The sequence below is a fragment of the Physeter macrocephalus genome, chromosome 11, assembly GCF_002837175.3.
Source record: "Physeter macrocephalus isolate SW-GA chromosome 11, ASM283717v5, whole genome shotgun sequence".
Taxonomy (NCBI): domain Eukaryota; kingdom Metazoa; phylum Chordata; class Mammalia; order Artiodactyla; family Physeteridae; genus Physeter; species Physeter macrocephalus.
Window position 1 is genome coordinate 96,765,392 of NC_041224.1, and position 19,680 is coordinate 96,785,071.

The 19,680-nt window shown below is 37.0% G+C and overlaps 1 protein-coding gene across 1 annotated transcript in view; it reads right to left on the minus strand.

The window, feature by feature from the left end:
* Positions 1-589: 589 nt before the first annotated feature.
* The window catches only part of MGA (MAX dimerization protein MGA), a 173,533-nt gene continuing 154,442 nt past the window's right edge, over positions 590-19,680 (minus strand). The window contains exons 16-24 of the mRNA XM_055088304.1: positions 18,625-18,915; positions 16,930-18,443; positions 13,849-13,979; positions 10,806-10,857; positions 8,227-8,433; positions 6,909-7,020; positions 6,393-6,626; positions 5,076-5,252; positions 590-4,191 (exon numbers count right to left, since the gene is read on the minus strand). Coding sequence (XP_054944279.1) covers positions 2,915-4,191; positions 5,076-5,252; positions 6,393-6,626; positions 6,909-7,020; positions 8,227-8,433; positions 10,806-10,857; positions 13,849-13,979; positions 16,930-18,443; positions 18,625-18,915 — 3,995 coding nt within the window. The 3' untranslated portion in view covers positions 590-2,914. The remainder of the gene's footprint in view (positions 4,192-5,075; positions 5,253-6,392; positions 6,627-6,908; positions 7,021-8,226; positions 8,434-10,805; positions 10,858-13,848; positions 13,980-16,929; positions 18,444-18,624; positions 18,916-19,680) is intronic.

Below are 19,680 nucleotides of genomic sequence, written 5' to 3' on the forward strand. Positions count from 1 at the left end.
TAAATACTTGCCATCAAGTTGTACAAAATTTCGAAGTCTCCATGTAAAACACGCTGCAAAGATTAGAACACCAAAAACCTCCTCCAAATGGCATGTCCGAAACTTTGAAAACAGTAAGGAACACCTATTATTATCTCCTTCAGTGGCACTTCTCCCAAATATTTCTCAGGGCATTAGAATTCTCTACTCCAACTCAGCACAAACCTCCCAACACCAAGTCCTGCTTTAATTATTGTAACTGATTTATTTCAAGTTTATACATTCTTCCTTCCACTTGCCAAATTTCTTCTGTTCTTAGGTTTCTAAAAAAATAGTCATTTTTCAAAAGCAGAAAAAGAAAGATATATATATATTTAATATATAAAAGAAAAAGCTAAATCTGACATAATTATATTCTTAAAAACATTCCATTTATTTACAGATGTATAAAAAGGCAAATTATTGGCCTACTGAGATCATGCTTCTTATAGTTAGGGGGAGAGCTCACTATCCTCCCAATTCCTCAACTCCTCACTCAACTACATCTTTCATAATCACACATGTAATTTTCATAGATCAGTTTCTCCTGGGGTAAGGTTAAAAGGTAGGAGTTTTTGGAGATTTTAGATTTCTATCAAGACTGCAGGATTGTTCTGAAGATTGAGCACTCCTAAAATTAGCCCTAACAACATTCTAGTTCTAAGAAGGTCTTGAAAACACCATTATCTTGGGGGTTTTGTAATGATATCTGCAGCCTTCCTTGAACACCTGGGATCATCTCTCATTTCTATCTTTGTACATCTCTCATAAACAGAGTTAAATATCTTCCCATCAAGTAATGAATATTACTTATTTTTCTATTTTCTTCTAAAAAAAAAAAAGAACAGTGTTCAGAAGCAGAATGGTCCTTCTTTTCCTGAGGATTACTCGCTCACTTGCCTGCTCCTTGGCTGACCCTCAGAAGCTACAAGAGCCTTGGGAAGTCAGGAGGAAATGCAAGGACAAGACAAGCAAAGAAATAATGGGAAACTGCTATACCTGGATTAAACTACGAGCATCTCCAAGGACAATTATTAGCAGGGAAGACAGGTGCTGGACTCCTTGGCTAAGGCATTGAATGAAATCTCCTGGGTAAAGAGAAGTGGGAGGGATAATGAGAAGCTGAGGGGTGCTCATTACCTACTTCAAGCTTCTTCAGTAACCTTTAGAGGTGGGAAGGTTGAATGCTGATGAGGAGGTCTAGAAAGGCAAGTAACACAAAACCAACAAAGAATTTGTTCCCACTGCAATTTGCAGAAGAAAATTTCCCACCCTTTCCAATCTGTTTATTACCAGAGTTACTAGAAAGGGAACCAACCACGGAGGTAATAATTCACTGGCTAGGACCATTCCAAAGTTGGTTTCACAACCTAGTTTTGAAGATATGCTGAGTGGGATTTGGGATAAAGAAGGCAGGGGATGTAGAAGAAACAGCATTACCTAGGCACAGCCCAGGCACTGGAAGCTCTTGTGTTAGTGTTTCACAACACAAGCAAATCCTGTCAATGAAGACAGAACAGGGGTTACATTCCAAAATATAATTATTTAAGAAAGGCAAAATGCAGCAGCTAAATCCCAGTCTATACATTTTCAGAATAGTGATTCTTGCCCCCAGGAGTTTCCAAGAGACCCCTCAAGTGCACCATTATTATTTACAAACTAGATAGGAAACATCATTTCTATACTCAATACAAATCTCATCTCCTAGGTTGAAAACTTCAGCCTTTGAGAAATCTATGAAAACAACTATACAAAAATATAAATATCTTTATCTTTACAGGCTGTCAGTCCTTCATACCCTGACAGCTAATGAGTGAAAAAGCTCTACAGATCACTGAATCCATGGTAGCAGATAATAAAAAATATATCTTGTGATTCAAATACTGCCTTATTTCCCTGGTAAAGAATGCCTACTGTGACTTTTCTTTTCTTTACATCCTGTGCAGGTAATAGTGAATGAAACCTTCAAGCACCAGGAGGCTGGCTTGATTTGGGGAACATCCAGCCTCACAGATTTTTATTTTGGCCACTGTCTCCGGTATGGGGAGGGAATGCTTTTCATTTTAGCTGTCTCTTGAGTGATGTGATTTGTGAAAGGGGGAGGACTCCCTCTATGCCTACCTCCAAAATATGCAATCCAGGTAGAAATCTTGGTACTATGAAATGGTCTTCTCAACACCCAAAGACAATAAGGGAGAACTAATAATTTTAACACCTCAAAATGATTACCTTAGTAATAAAAAGTTTTTGTTTTTGTTTTAAAGCATTCCTACTTTACCAGAAGGCTTGGATTTATAATTCTGATTGAAAAGGTGAGGGAATGGAAGCTACATGGGATATAAAAGAAGAGAAAATTTTGTTGAATGACACTAAGTCCTTCTTCACTTTGGTATTCCATGGTACACATCCTCTCTCCCCCTACTCTTGAAACACCAACTAAAAACTATCTCTTCTGGATCCCTCTGCACAAGTGCATCACATTCCTTGGACTTCAGATTTAAACAACTTAAACAACAGCTATCAACTAAGGTTCAGTTCATAGCAACTCCAAAGTCTCAAGCAGCTTTTACTCTGGGAGTGAAGAACTAGGAACCACTATGGACCTACAGTCTTGTTATGAATTCCTTGGGTAAGAGGGGCACCTCGTGTTCAGTAATGGATCGCATCTTCTTAGAGAGGATGAGGAGACCCAGCACCACAAGTGAGGTAACACATTTTAACATGATCAGAATTTCATAGTAGTAATTTCTTATACCGAGGTCAGCACCCTACCCCCTTTCTCGACCATTATCCACTGCATCAAAGTCAAGGATCACAGTTCCATGACACAAACAGGTGCCTGCAGAGAAAGGAGGTTTCCCCTCACAGCCTGGCTTCTGCCTGAGGACAAATAAGTTCATTTCCCTGCAGAACTTGGTGAGGCCCCAGAGTTGCCCAGTTTGGCCACAACGGGTGCCAATGTAGGCATCATCTTGCTGTCTCGGCATTCCTGGTCATTCCCTGTTAAGTTCATTTTGTGTCCAACTGACCCAGCTTTGGCAGCTACAGGTGCCAAACAAGGCATCACCTTGAGACTCTGACCATCTGCATCACTGGAAGGATTAGCTACTTTTAAACCTAGAGGTGCCAATTTTGGCATCGGCCTCCACAAAGTATCTGTGCTGCTGTTTTCTAGGCCAGCCTTCATGTGTAGGATGGGGGGTGAAGACACACTTTCAGGCTCTGCAGGGATGCCAGAAGTACTCTTCCCTTCATCACCAGCTTTCCTGCGGGAAACGAGGGAATCCTTTATCTCAGAGTCAATAACAATCTTAAGGACATCTGGCTCAGAGGCTGGTTCTGCAAGTTGTTTTTCATTCTCAGAAAAGTCATCATCTTCCAAGTGCAAGAGGAGCGGGCTGACAGAGTCACTCTCCCCTTGAACATCAGGCAATTCTTTCAAACCAGCTCCCAAGTGGCCAACCTGGAAAGTTGCTCTGTTCCCAGGAGGAAGCTTACTGATAAAAGCCTGTCGAGCATCCCCTGAGAACTCTGTATCCATAGAGCTGGGCAGTTCAGCCAGGCTAACAGAGTCATCATTTAACTGCTGATTAAGAAAGGCAATCTCATTGAGCAGAGATGTCAGTGTCTCATCAGTATCATCCTCATCTTCCATATTAGTTAGCAGTTCGCTGGGATCCAGTGCTGCTTCCTCTATAGCTGATGCTACCTTTCTCAATTCCATCTCTATGCTTGAGTCTTTGAGATCTTTCATCTTTAATTTATGAAATGGAGACTCCTTTGTCTTCAGTCTCTCCCGTCTTGATTCACTCTCTTTCCATTTATGCTGAATTCCTCTCATATCACTGGAAATCTTTTTGGGTAAGAACTCCTGTGCTTCTTGCATACTGGAAACATCAACTATTTGTGGAAAACCAGAATCTTTATTTGACAGATAAACCTGTGTTGTACCCAGTGCCATTCTGACATCTCTGTGGTTGCCTCTGGAAGAGATTCTACCCAAATCTTCACAGGAGTTATCTTCATTCCTGACAGTGTTTTTCAGGTGGTCAGGCGGCTTGCCATCAGGAACTTCATGAGGGTATTTGCTGCCACCCATATCTACCAAACCTCCCTCCGTGGCCAATGATGTCACATTAACAATTCTTGGCATCATAAATAAGTCGTCGTTTTCTGGGGGGAAAAAAAAAACTCATTTATATCTACAGTGGTAAGTACGCTCTCTCATTCATACCCAATGACCATCTCATGGGAGTTGTAGTTAAAATTTCACCAGTCTACTTTTATCAAGAAGATGAAAGGAAATACCAGTTTTTCAAATTATGGACTTAGCCTAACAAGAAAATAGGTAAAATCTAACCAAAATATACTTTGATATTCCATCATTAATAAAAGTTCTGTTTAATTATTTTATAGAAATGCTCCCCAAGTTTATTTTTTTATCCTGAGGCAGACATGCACCTTGATTCTGTTCGTCCAATTAACTGCTACTCTGAGGGAAAGATGAAGCCCTAGAGGCAGCACTGTAAGAAAGGATGACTCCTCCAGACTGGGTTTAGCAGTATTAGCACTGGTAAGGATACCCTTTTACCTTAATAGAAATTCAGGTGCCTAAAACCTAAAATTTCATCCAAGTGAAATTTCCTTTTCACCTCAACTCCTTACCCCCAAAAGAGAGGGTGCTGAAACTATCAGGCTGGTAATGTAGGAGTGTACCACCTCTGAGTACAACACAAAACTGATAAATATTTATTAACACCAAAAACTAAAACAATGACTCCTCAACCTCCTTTTACTTTCACATCTTTTCAATTCTTTTCCTACTCAGAAATTAGAGGAGATCGCAAAATAATTCCCATTCCCAGGTAAAACATACAATTCAATACCACAGATAGGGCGAAACATGTTCTAAAAAGAGAATCTTCTCTTACAAAGGCAAACTCGAATACAATAGCTCTTTATCATTACAGAACACATTCAAAGGCTTTCTCTGTCACTTTGAGATACCAGGGGTAACTCTTTTTCACCACCCATGAAAGACAACACTTATGACATACCTGACTGAGCCACAGCACTGCTGGCAACTTGAGGTTTCAGATCTGCTTCTAGGAGAGCAGGAGAAACAGTAACCACTGGTCCTGAGAATAAGGGACCTTTTAAAGTGAGCAACTGCCCTTGTGGAGTCATCACAATGTTGGCAGAGGTGTGTGGAGTGTTAGAGGGTGAGGTATTTTCTGTAAGGAAGACCAGAAATTAGTTAAGGATAAAAGATCTTCAATTAATGCTACTGAATAGCCTAAGAGTGTAGGAGACATCCCTAAAAACCACACCTTGTCTTAAAAAGCAAGAAATAAAAAAAAAAATTCAAATTTAGTTAGGGAACCTCAACTTGCAATTTATTTTTTGAACCATTTTTCACTGAGTAATGGTTACCTGTCCAGTGATTCTCTTAAGAGACAGAATTTCTTATTGTTGAGGAACAGAGCCATGGAACCACTTTTTCAATGGAATGCTTCTGATGGTCTTGATGGTGAATCGGGATGAAGGCACACACAATTTTATCCCTAGGTTTGCTTTCCTATATACCGCTAAGAAATTACTTCAAGTTTTTAGACCTCAGTTTTTCTACCTGTAAAATGAGGTGACTGGACTAAATGATCACTAAAATCCTTTCCTAGCAATAACAACATTTAAATGTGCAATGTTAAAACTAACTCATATTTTAGTATCTATCACTACTTTCTTAGCTGATATAATAAACCAGATTTCCTTGGTTCATACACTGTGCTATACAAAGAGTAAAAAAGGATATATCATTCTCAAAGGATATAAACAAGTAATGTAAAATCAATATAGCCTCACTTCCAAAATCAAGATAGGAGAGAATAAAAAAATCAAAACCAATTTACTTTGTTCCTTAATAGCAATTCATTGACAGATTGCAATCTGATGAAAAGTAGAGCCTGATTAACAAAAATAAACTTAAAAAAAAATTTCCAATTTATTTGTCTCAGCTAGATCCAAACTTCCTCAAATCATGAGCAGAACTGCAGGGAAATCAAGAGTTCATTTATAAAGTCTGAAAAGATGGCAGCTTAAAAAAAATATTGAAACACTAGGAGAAAAATACTTGTCTGGAGACTGCTATCTGAAGTAGGTCTTATATGTTACCATGATTGATAACTTACTAGGATTTGCTTGAGTGTGTAAAGCTAGAAACTGAAATCTAATGTAGTTAATATTCTACTTTTAATACAACCCATCTTTCATTTAATTAAAACTAAAATTATGGCCAAGAGAAGACATTCAGTTCTCTAAACTAAACTAAACTAATGTTCATCTACATTAAAGAAAGCAAAGAATGTCTCTCCTACCTGTGGCCTGGTCTTTTTTTCTGGAAAGAATCAAAGGTTTCCCCTTCCTGTTATTTATAAACATCTGTCCGAGATCTACAGATGATGCAGAAGATCCTTCCTGCTGTTTGCTAGTTCTGGGAGACACATCAAACTCATCTGATCCCATCTTCTTTTTTCTTTTTTGTGCCTCTAATGCTTGTTGTTTTGCATAAATATACTCTAGCTTCTTCAGGACCACTTCTTCTGTCTTACCTATAGGTTGATAGGGAATAAACTGTTACTCTCTATAAGACCCCACGTAATAATGAGAAATAGAGTCAACTGAAATCCAGTTGATTTAACTATACTCCCCTAAACTATGGAAGCAAGAGTAATTATAATCCAGAAGAAATGTCCCACCCAGTCAAACGATAATTCTGATGTTAACTCTGGGAACCAAGCCTCAAACTAAGTAGTATCTGAAAGATCTACTAAGGATTTTCCTCACTAAGGCTATATTTATACTCTTTATCAGAGATCATTCACTTATCTCACCTGAAAGAGATGATACTTTCCGTATCAAAATATTCCGTTTGCGAGTCAGGAGATTTTTCTGTCCTATCAACTTGTCTGCCTGATCTGTTAGTCCTTGAATTTCGCTGAATGCCTACGACAAGAAATAGTAATATCACGTCCATCAGTCTGCTTTTTCCCGAAAAACAGGTGGGGCCTACAACAATTTCTTAAATAAAAAAAATTTTTATGTAGTATTTTAGAGAACTTTATAATGCCATTTAAAACAAGTGTTAATGTTTTACAAACTTATGATTACCGGGGGGAAACAGGAGTAGGGATGAACTGCGAGACTGGGATTGACATAAACATACTACTATATATAAAACAGATAACTAATAAGGACCTACTGTAGAGCACAGGGAACTCTACTCAATACTCTGTAATGGCCTCTATGGGAAAAGAATCTAAAAAAGAGTGGATATATGTATCTGTATAACAGATTCACTTTGCTGTACACCTGAAACTAACACAACATTGTAAATCAACTAAACTCCAATAAAAACTTTAAAAATAATAAATAGATAGATAAGGTACAGAAGTAACAAAAAAAAACCCAAAAACCAATTTTTAATGTTTCAGAAGTTATTTTTTGTTAAACTTCAGGAGATTTTTCTGGCTTATACTTCTAGGGAAAGTGATTATTTACAAAGAGCACCACTGAGTGGTTAACAGGTATTTCCACTACTGCAAGGAGAAACAAAACATTTTACTCTGTTTAGATCTTAATAATCAACTTTAAAATCAACTCCTAATCTAAGCAAAATCTGGTTGAAATAACCTTGTTCTAGAGGGATATGACTGCTTGACTGCTTGCCTTTTACTCTTCCAACTTCTACTTATAAGCAATTTAAACAAAATTACCTTAGATATTCTACATGCAAAATTAAAACTTCTGCTAGCTTGAATACTACTACAGTTTCCTGTAAAGTGACTGTCAACTGTTAAGAAGTATGTCAAAATAGCAGTTGTGTTGTGCCTTTCACCGTGAGAAACTTTTCTAAGTGCTACGGAAAACACCAGTGTAAAGAAGTCATAGTAAACAGAGTTTACCAGAGTTTCTAACTTTTTTTGAAGGAAGGATAACTCTGCTGGTTAAGAATTTGACTTTCAATAAAAAGCTACTTTAACTCAACATAAGGACTTTTTTTCCTAAGGGATTTATTGGGCATTCATTAGTCCACCTTCATATGTTAAACACAAGCTCTTTCAATCTTCTTCATTCTCTTTCTCATAAATATCTCTACAAGATTCTTTCAGTCAAGCTCTTACTTGTCTGTCATTTACACATAACACTTACCCTAGTAAGAATGAGACTTTTGGAAACCTTGGAAGAATGAAGTAACCCCAACGTGATCTTTAATTTCTCAAAGAGATCCCTCATTTCACCACGGCGGCGCCGCTCATTGGCAGTGTGTGTCCGGCGATAATAAGCAAAAGCCTCTGCTTCTTTCTGTAGTTTTTCACTCCAGTAATCAGGTTTTAGTTTTAGAGGAACTGGTGTAGCCTGTCCAAACAAAAGATCGCCACCTAAGTATCTTTCACATGTACCCGGCCCTCTTCCTCCACCCCAAACGGCACTGCTCTATATCAGACACCCACCATCTTCTGCCCGGAGTATCTTAACAGCCTCTCAATTGGTCAACTTACTACCAGTCTATCCTTCCTCCAAATCAACAGTGTAAATTCTAATACATGCGAATGTGATATCACTTCTCAGCTCAAATTACATTAGTTCTCAAATGAGGAAGAATTTGAGAGAGGGGATCTATAAAAAAGCTCATCTGTATAATTTATTATTAAAACTTGTTTTCATGACACAAATTATATGGAAAACTTTAACAAAATCTTGATTAGTGGAAAACGAGTTGAAAATTTTTTTTCGCAAACACTGTAAGACCCTTTACAATTTGGAAAAGGGTCAACTGCCTCTCTTCCTAAATCACTGTTCTCTCCAACCATTCCAAAGTGCTAGAAGTTTCCTAAACACACTACAATCCTACACCTCCATGCCATTACACAGGCTGTTGCCTGCATCTAACCCCTCCCACCCCCCCTTCATAACTTAACATTTAAAACTCAGACTTCGCATTTTTTAGGAAAGTCTTCCTTGACCTCAGGATGCCTTAGGCTTCCTTTCTCTCTTATTTATTCTACTTTCATTTTTAAAGTTATTTACTATAAAGCAGTAAAAGATGCATACAGGATTTAAAATATAAATATGTAAAGATCTTATAATGAAAAGCAACTGTATCTTGCACCTACAACTGGATCCTCAGAAACAAACACTTTTTGATTCTTTTAGTGGCTTTTCCTAGTTCTTAAGTCTATATATCCTAAATTAAAAATAGTAACATACTTATTCTTTTCATTTTTCAATACAACCTATTTACTTCCTGCTATGCAGAAAAGGATTTAGCTCACCACTCTCTTGCATCTCACCATCCATCTTCCTAATACAGATATATCATTAATTTTAGTTCTTCTATTGATCCCTTTGCAACTTGAATATAATTCTATCTCCGTTTCTCATTTCATCAACAATAGTGTCTCTTTGTAAAATTAGGATATCAGTACTCATATCCTTCATTTCTTCTTCACTCTTTTACCTCCCAACTTGTCATTTGTACTTACTCATTTTTCAAGACTGAAAATTAAGTCTTACATACTTTATTCATGGATTATAAAAGTTTTAAAAAATCATTAACAGTGACCAACCTATTATGACAATATGAATATTAATCATACCAAGTGAGTAATAATTACATTTCCTGCCTTTTGCAGTTTCTTGGTTTTGTGTATGTGTGTCCCCCCCAACCTTGATGTTTCTAATTGCCTTTATTTTTTTGACACTGTTTACCTTTATCATAGTAACAGTGGTACCATATCATGGTGTATGAAAGCACCCTCAAACTCTTCTACAAAATCATTGTCTTTCTAAAGTTAAAAACTCATTGTACATTATTAGTACCGTGTGGGAGAATCAAAGATACAACCAGATAGAAATAAAATTAATACTAAGTTTAAATACACCAATACACTAAAAATAATTTGCATGTAATAATAATGGTACAAAACAATGGACTGTGTAAACAGCTATTGTGAAAATTCTTACATCTCAAAAATGTTTTAGGATGTCCAATGAAAAAATAAAAATTGTGATATATGCAAAATAATTATGGCCCTGCAAATATGTATCATATGCTCCCCCAAATCAAACCAAACTCAAACTAATCACCCAGTAGTTTTTCAAAGGACCTGAATACCACCCTCCATCTCAACCCAATCTCATCATTTTTATCTCTTAAATTAAGAAGATAGAATTAACAAGTGGAAAATGGTTAAACAACTGCACTCTCTTCCATTCTTAGTGTTAGTTAGGATAAAGAGAAAACCTTCCTTAATTATGGTACTATGATATCCTACACTGAGTACATTAAGAAAATCAAAGAAGGTTTATAATTTCATGGCTCCCTGAATTGCTAGTCATTACTTCAGATAATAACTAATTTTTTAGATCACCAGAAAAATCAGGAGCCTAAATAAGAAAGAATGCTAGCCTGTTTCACATCATATCATTACATTATAGGATTAGTTTTCAAATAAGCACATCAGTTTTCATAAACTTCATACCCATTTTAATTCCTCTAAATTATTCTATCAACTGGGGGTGGGGGACAGTAGACAACTGAGAAGGAAAAAAAAAAAGCATTAATAGTATAATTTCATTAAGGGGAAAAAAGCTGATTATATTAACTCACTGGTAAAAATGGCCCTGAAAAAAGTCATAGCTAATACAGCTAATGTTGTTTTAACCCTAAGGACAAATGTTATCAATTTTATTAAATGAGTAATTATCATTAAACATACTGTAAATACCTTTCGACTCTTTTCAGCAGCTTTCTCATCTGCAGTGATATGCGTACGGCACCTAGATGAAGACAGTATTTTCCAATTCTTATTGAAATTCAGTAATCTAATACCTATTTCATAGCTATATTAAACCAAACCATCCCAAATTGTCTAAATTGTAAGCAGCTTCTTTTCCCCATGGTCTGATATGTGGCAATATGATTTATTCAACAATATGCTTTTTTCTCAAATAAGTGTCCAAATAGACCCTAAAACTGCAAATTACTTTTTTTCAATTGTGAAATATTTCAAACATATAAAACTGTACAAACAAAATACATAATCAAAATCCAGGTATCTGTCACTAAGCTTGAGAAATAAAACATCACCAAAATATGGGCACATTCATCACCTTCCTTCCTTCTCATAAGTAAATGCTCGCAAACTGAGTTTACCATGCACATCTTTACGGTTTTACTCTCCTAGGAATGTACTGATTCATCCCTAAACAGAAGATATTATGTAGCATTTTAAACTTGTATGTAGTGTATCTTTCTTCAAGTGATTTGTCTCATTCAGCACTGCATGGGAGATATGTTGATACATCTAGTTCAATCATTTTAACTGCTATATAGTATTCCAAACTGTTGAATTTTCCAAAATTTGTTTTAGAATGTTAGTAGTTATTTAGGTTGTATCCAAATTTTCACAATGGCAAATTTTCACAATGGCTGCAATGGACAATCCCACACATGACCCCTTGTACATGTGTGTGAGCCTTTCTAGGATGTATACCTAGGAGTGGAACTGCTGGATGGAAGAAATGTATGCACATCTTCAACTGTAGTCATGTCATACTGCTCTCCAAAGTGGTTATAACTTATACTCCCACCTGCAGTATGTTCCCATTGCTCCACACCTGGACAATAGTACTATCAGAAATCTCGATTTATACCAATCTTATGGGTATAAATTGGTAAAGTCACTGTGGTTTAATCTGCATTTCCCACTTCACCTTCCAATGCCAGGGGTGGAGGTTCGATCCCTGGTTGGGGAGCTAAGATCCCAACATGCCTCGGGGACAAAAAAACGAAACATAAAACAGAAGCAATATTGTAACAAACTCAATGAAGACTTTAAAAATGGTCCACGGGCTTCCCTGGTGACACAGTGGTTGAGAGTCCGCCTGCTGATGCAGGGGACACAGGTTCGTGCCCCGGTCCGGGAAGATCCCACATGCCGCAGAGCGCCTAGGCCCGTGAGCCATGGCCGCTGAGCCTGCGCGTCCGGAGCCTGTGCTCCGCAACGGGAGAGGCCACAACAGTGAGAGGCCCGTGTACCGCAAAATAAATAAATAAATAAATAAATAAAATAAAAATGGTCCACATCAAACAAAAAAAAATATTTTTTTTTGCATTTCTCTAATTACTTGTGAGGTAGAACAAATTTGCATGTTTACTGGCAGTCTTTTGTGAATTGCCCATGATATCCATTACTTACTTTTCTACTGGATCATCTTTTTCTTACTGATTTTTAAGAATTATTTTATATGCTTGATACTAACCCTCTGTCAAACACATATTGCAAGTATTTTCCTTACAGTCTGAAATTGCCTTTTCACTGACAGAAATTTTTAAAATTTTAACAATCTGCTCCTTCACAGTTATGTGTTGGTTATTCTTGGCCCTTTATTATTCCAGTCCATTAAGATGGTATCTCTCTGTTTACTGAATTCTTTACTGAATTCTTTTTTTTAAAATAAATTTTATTTCTTTATTAGTTGATTGATTGATTGATTGATTGCTGTGTTGGGTCTTCGTTGCTACGCGCAGGCTTTCTCTAGTTGCAGTGAGTGGGGGCCACTCTGTTGCGGTGGCTTCATTGTTGTGGAGCACGGGCTCTAAGCGCACGGGCTTCACTAGTTGCAGCGCAGGGGCTTAGCTGCCCCGCAGCATGTGGGATCTTCCCGGACGAGGGATTGAACCTGTGTCCCCTGCATTGGCAGGTGGATTCTTAACCACTGCGCCACCAGGGAAGTCCCTATTGAATTCTTCTTCAATGTCTTTCAATAACATTTTATAGAAGTCTTGCACAACTTGTGTTAATAATCCCAAACACCTTTTTCATATTTTTAATTACATTTCTTTGTTTGTTGCTATTGTTTAGGAACTCGATTTTAGTATACTGAACTTACATCCTGCAATACTGTTGAACTTAAGTCTAATTAAGTTTTTAAGAGATTTAAATTCTTTCAGTCTTAACCAGTAGACAACTGAAGTACCTTCCAAATAGCCCTGGAGTGAAGAAAAATACTACCCTACAGCCCTCCTTAGACTTCCTCACTAGGAATGAATTACTCTTTCTTAACTCATTGCTACTTTAGGTAGCTGATGACGTAACAGGTTGAAAAGCACAATGTCTGGCACAAAATAACAACTCTTACCTTCTTTCCCTTCTTTCTCTCACACCCCAGTTCCTAATCAATACAAGCCTTACTTAGAACATTTTTTTCTAAGGCATCATGCTCTCTGCATTTTCATCACATCAGCTGAACAGGTATGAAAATTTTTCTAACTGTATTGACCTATTCAACTAGCAAAGTAACCAAATTTAGAATTTAATGCCATATTCTGAAAAGCAAAAGAATTAACCTTTGTTGAACAGTCCACTTGTATCAGTTATGTTAGTTATCTCATACATTATCTCATTTAATACTTTAAATGGGGGCATTTTCTTCATTTCATAGGTAAAGAATCTAAGACTCAGAGAGATTACAAACTTGCCCAAGATTAAATAGCCACAAACAAGCAAAACCAGTATTTTAATACCAATGTATCAGGCTCCAAAAGCATATGTTATTCACATTTATATACTGCTTCCTAGCAATAACAAGGCAAGTCAATTACCTCTGAATTCCAGCTCCTCTCCTCATCTACTACTAAGAAAAAAGCTAGAGAAATAAAGGAACCATGTCAGTTACCCAGAACTCCTGAATAGAACATTTAGTTTTGCTTATGGTCATAAAACTACAACAAGAAAAAACAACAATCCAAAGAGAAGTAAGACTTACAGCTGTTTGAAAGTCTGTGTATGGGCAGCTGTGGTCTTCATGTGGACAACATTAACTTCCTCCGGGAGTTCTTCTACAGTCTCAATGTCCACCTGCTCTTCATCATCCTCAATGTATTCTACACAGTTATTCTGAAATACAGCATTTCAACAGTAAATAAAGTATTGGGAAGCAAGCACACCTAAACTTTTCAACTGAATGCTCCCCTTATAAAGCCAACCAGTGCCAAACACTGATCTTAAACCATTAGTACTGATAATCCTAAACTTGTTAATCATAAAATGGAATTAAGTCATAAAGACAACATATGGTTAGAGCTAACTACCAAGAACTACATTATAAATCACAGATATATATATTAAAAAGACATCATTAGACTGAAGAGACAAAGTCCCCAAAGGGCTGTATTGATGCTTCAGTGTTATTTCTAGTGGACAAAATTCAAGTACAGATATATTAAAGCTGCATAAATCTTAATATTAAATAGCAGTAAAATAGAATTTGGTGAGGAAGAAGGTAGAAAGAAGAAAAATTCAGATTCTAGTTTAAGAGTGCTTCATGGTTAATCCCATATTAAACACCCACAGAAACATATTCAAGCCAGATATGGAAACAGATTATAGCCGACAGTCTTCTAAGTCTCTTAACCATACAGAATGAGAGCTTTTGCAGAATTTCAGATACCAAAAGAAGTCCAGGCTTGCTGTACTTATTATACCAAAATATAAGTCAATCAGTAAGCATTTATTGAGCACCCACCACAGAAAATCACTGTATATTTATAACAGTAGACTATATGGATTATGGGATATGCAGATACTTTTAAGTCCACCTTTAAAAGTAGTGTTAACTATGCCAGAAACCAAACAGAGAATACGTTATCTACAATTGTACTGTACCAGAGAGGCACAACTCAAAATGAAGCATCCCAATCACCTTATTAATTCTATGTTTAAACTTGCTGGAAAAACTGCTTACCCCCAAATTACAGGCTCCCTAAGGCTAAAGGACATAAATGATGCAAGCCATCATTTATGATCCTCAATTTAAGCATCACCTAAATAATGTGTATTAAATGTAAACAATGGATATTAAAATTAACTTTAGGAAGCTAAATCAACAGAACCCCAAGGGTTTAAATAGTAATGTAGGTAGATGCCTTACCATATTAAACTGAAGAATGTGTACTGCGTGGCTTTAATTGCAGGCTTTATAAATAATATCCAATAAACTTCATCAGGGAAGACTTAAAAAGGCTACTCACAACGTTCCTTACACTATTCCAATATAATGCTAATCACAGGTATAAAGCTATCATAGGTGTCAGACATACACATAAATACAATGTAGAATTTAGATTTGAACGCCCTTACTTTTAAAAGGCCAGTGTACCTGTCAGATTCCCTATTAGGAAATTCAAGCAATGCCACGCTGTATGACTAAGACACACTAAAGGTTCCATTAAGTCAGTTCTACTGATAGCAATAGTTTTCACTGATTTTAAAGCTGGACTGTTTTTGACCTGTGGTTGCCAAGAGGGAGGAGGGGTAGGGAAGGGATGGATTGGGAGTTTGGGATTAGCAGATGCAAACTATATATAGAATGGATAAACAACAAGGTTCTACTGTATAGCACAGGGAACTATATTCAATATCCTGTAATAAACCATAATGGAAAAATTTTTTTAATTAAAATTAAAATAAAGTTGGACTGTTTTTGGTCTGATGCTTACCTAGGCTGACTTACAATGAAGACCCTGCAAAAAGTGCAAGAAGATCTGCAATCTAACTCCTAAACTACCTACAGATATAAGTCCTCAAAAAGGATTAGGTTATAGATAGAATGTGAGGCAAATGCATATAGAATCATCCAACTGTAGAGCTAGATCCTCATTTTATAAATGAGACAGGTGAGGTACAGAAATAACCAACATAGGAACGTTAGACTATTTAAACATTTTAGAGGTTTAAAATATGAATCTTTTTGCTATATTTTATCTCTGTAAGGCAGTGTATTAGGCATTAACAGAGAAGGACCAGGTAACACAGAGAATGAATGAATCTCAAGGAAGTGAGATTCTAAAACTGCCATGCGTGACAATCATTGTATTATCTGCTCCTGAAGAGAGGGACACAATTTAGATTTCAAGGCACCTCACAGGCAGCTGGCTATCACCTCATGTTTTACATCAGACCCCAGGTCAGGGATCAGCAAACCACAGCCTGCCATCTGTTTTTGTAAATAAAATTTTATTGGAACACAGCCACACTCATTCACTTACTATTGCTTATGGCTGCTTTCACTCTACAATAGCAATTGAGTAGTTGCAAGAGCAAGTCATCTTGCCTGCAAAGTCTAAAATATTTACAATCTGGTCTTTACAAAAAAAGTTTGCCCAACTCCTGCCCTATATCATATCTGACTCTCAGTTATTTAGTTCAGCAAATACAACCCTAAATAAAAGTCTAAAAAATGGCTTCAGAAAAATAAAAATATAAATTAGAAAGGTCAAATTACAAAGGAAGATGACCAAAGTTCAGAATACAAATTCTAGACACTATTTAATTTTAGGAGATGATTAAAAACAACTTTAGGCAGGGTTATATTAAAATATTAAATAGTATTTTTCATTTCTCTCCAAAAAGAAAAACATCTCTATAAATGCAGATAGATAAATTATCTTCCAGTTCTAAGGCTGCCTATTCCCTGTTTCTTATATATATCCACCAGATAAGCTACAATCACTTCACATACAAAATGTCAAAGAAACTGAGACTGAATGGGAGTAGTGGTTTCAGACTTTTTCTTAAAAAAAACCTAATTTGATAGGGACTCTCAAGCATCTATCCCCCTAAGGCTTAAGTCTGCCTTCCTATAATATCAGACAAGTCTCAAAGCTCAATATAAGCTCAATAAATGTTACCTGACTGACACAGACCAAAAACTACAGTCATTTAATCATTATCTAAACCTAGGCATCCAAATCAATGTATCAGATCTTAGTGATCTTCTGGAAAAACTACTGTCTCTAATGAATCATTTAAATTCTTGAGGTTTCAGTCACAACAAAAATGGGCTCACCACCTTTTCTACATCATCAACCTCCTCACTCTGGTAGTCAGAAACAACATCCACAATCTCATCAACAGAATCATCGGTTTTCTCATTCTCATCTTCCTCATCATCCTCTTCCAAATCCAAAACAGTGAAGTCAGCACTGCTTCTCCCACCCTTCTTCTCTTGCTTTGGTTTTATCTGGTCTCCTGATAGCAGTAAGTGACCTTGAAAATGTCCTTCCCCTCTGCTCCCTTTGGTAGCTCTCCTAGGAACAATGGAGAAGGCTGCAGGACTAGAAATCCTACTCCAAGAATCACATTCAGTTTTTAAAATTCTGGCATTCTCAGTAGTTCCACTTTTTCCAAGTAAATCAGAGATGCCGTGTTCTTGTTGAAACACATCTGAATTTTCCTGACAAGTTTCTGTTTCTTTAATTAACTGCTCATCTGTCTCTTTCTTGCATTCTTGTGTAGTTCTAACACATTTCTGGGTCAAAGGGCCCTTTAGGTGTTTTCTCCACCTCTCCCTAATGCTGTCCTTCTCCAGAGAATCTCCACATCCCTTCTCCTTGGCCTCTGGCTTTGGATTAGATTGCTGCTCCACAACTCTGCTCCCTGAAAATTCAAGTTTACTTTCTTCTTTAGAGATAATTGGAAATTCATTTGATTTTTCCCCTGGATTGTCTAAGCCTTTCTGCTGTTCCACTTTCACATCAAGTTTTTTAAGCTGCACATTACTCACACTTTGGACTGTCATATTACTGGCTCTTCCAGAAATGGTCTTAACTTCCAGAACAGTCAGTTTTTCTTTGGAACTGTTATGATTCCTAATCCCATACTCTTCATCAACATTTTTATAGTCTTCACCTGTGTGTGAGCCAGTGATATAGGCATGCTGAGAAGGTTTAACAGTTGCAGGACCTTCTTCTATAAGGGATTCTTCATCTAAATGATCACCCCCATCTTCCAAGGACTCATTCAGAGTTTCTTCTGAGACAGTAGCTCCTGAGTTTTGCTTTACTATATTAGCCTCAGGGTCTATAGCTTCTCCTCCTGACTGTAGGGCCTTCTTAGTTTCCTGTTCTCTTTTTAAAAAGCTTGTTTCATCTTTCTGGTCTGCATTCTGAGATTCTCTTTTCATCTGAAGTGAAGCAACATGCTGAAGAATGGAGCTGGGAACAGGCTTTTGTCCTGGGAGCTGCAGCAAGGCAAAACTACCAGACTGGAGAGGAATAAGACTGGCTGTACCAACAGGTTGCCCTCCTGAACTATAGGTTATTTTGGTTTCAGAGCCTGTTTTACTTGCAAAGCTTTGTGGTTCAGGAGGGGAAATCCTCAGAGTCAATGTACCAGACTGAGACACAAAACTAGGTCCAGAAGAAAGCAATGATGGTGCCTGAGTGATAACATTCATTGCTGGAGAAGACCCAACAGCCTGAATTACAGGATTCATAACAGAGAAAGAGGAGGACGAAGCAGAAGATGGTGGAGTCTCTGAAGGTTTGGAAGGAGTGGGTAACCGGATTCCCATCACAGACCCTGGTAAGAAAAAGAACATTTTAAATCACCACTGCCCAAATCAAGACTTCCAAAGTATGCATTTCTTTTCTAACAGGTGATTCCAAGACACTGAGAAGACCAATCCTGGTATATTAACATACCATATGATCAAATGATTCACGAAAAGAGAAACTTATCAGAAATATCTCTAATTTTATACCTGGGTTCCGAAACATGACAGGCTGTAAGTTGGGCTGGGTATTAGAGCCTCGAAGCTGATGCAAAGGGAGGAGCTGGACAATCTGCCCATTAGGGTGCCTGAACAGGTTCATTCCACTTGGGCTCCTAACAGGCTGCAAGACCATCCGATGTCCCTGAAGTTGTGTGTTTGGGACAGGTCTAAGAGTAGGAGAACCCTGCTGCACTGGAATTAACAACAATCGAGGTCCAGCACGTTTCACTGTGTTAGGAGAGACCTGTGGAGTAGCCACTGGAATCTGAGGAGCATTTTCTGAAAAACAGGAAATGGGAAACATAGTATCAGAATTTCCCTTTAATACTTGGGAAAAATAATTATGACATAGGATCTAACCATGCTACAAATAACTTCTACTTTAAACTACAGAGTTGGTAAAATCCTGTACATCCATGATACACTATTTACTAGTCTTAACGGCTGAGAACAATTTACTTTAAACCTAAGTATTAACCAGACATTGCAGGGCCTTACATTTAGATTGGTAAAAAAGAAAGTATCAATTGTCAAGAGGTGCATTTAAAGAGAAAACACATCTGCCTAATGAAAAACATGGCCTCTTAACCTGGTTCTCATTAAAGTTCAAGATAAAATTCTCTTGTTCAACTTAAAAATTCAGGCTGTTAACACTTAATAGACTTATAACTTGGTTTCACAGGTCTTACTCAAGTAAAAAAAAGTCAAGGACTAAAAATCACAAGATACTAAAAACTTCTTGGCTTGTAAAATTCACTGATAAATAAGCAAAGCATAAAGATTTGTGGAAATTATTTTTCAGAAGGAAAAAAAAATACATACCCCCAAAAAATGGAATGAAATTAAGAGACATCAAAGAAGCAGGGAAATAAAGCCTGGTTAGGAAGAGGCAAAAGATAGTTTTAAAACAAACAGAAAAAGCAGAAATTTAATGCAGAAGATGTGAATTAAAAGAGATTTCAAAATATTAATAGTACCTAAAGATTCACTTTAATGTTTGGAAGAAAATACTAAGGACATGGAAAAAAAATAATACGAGTAATC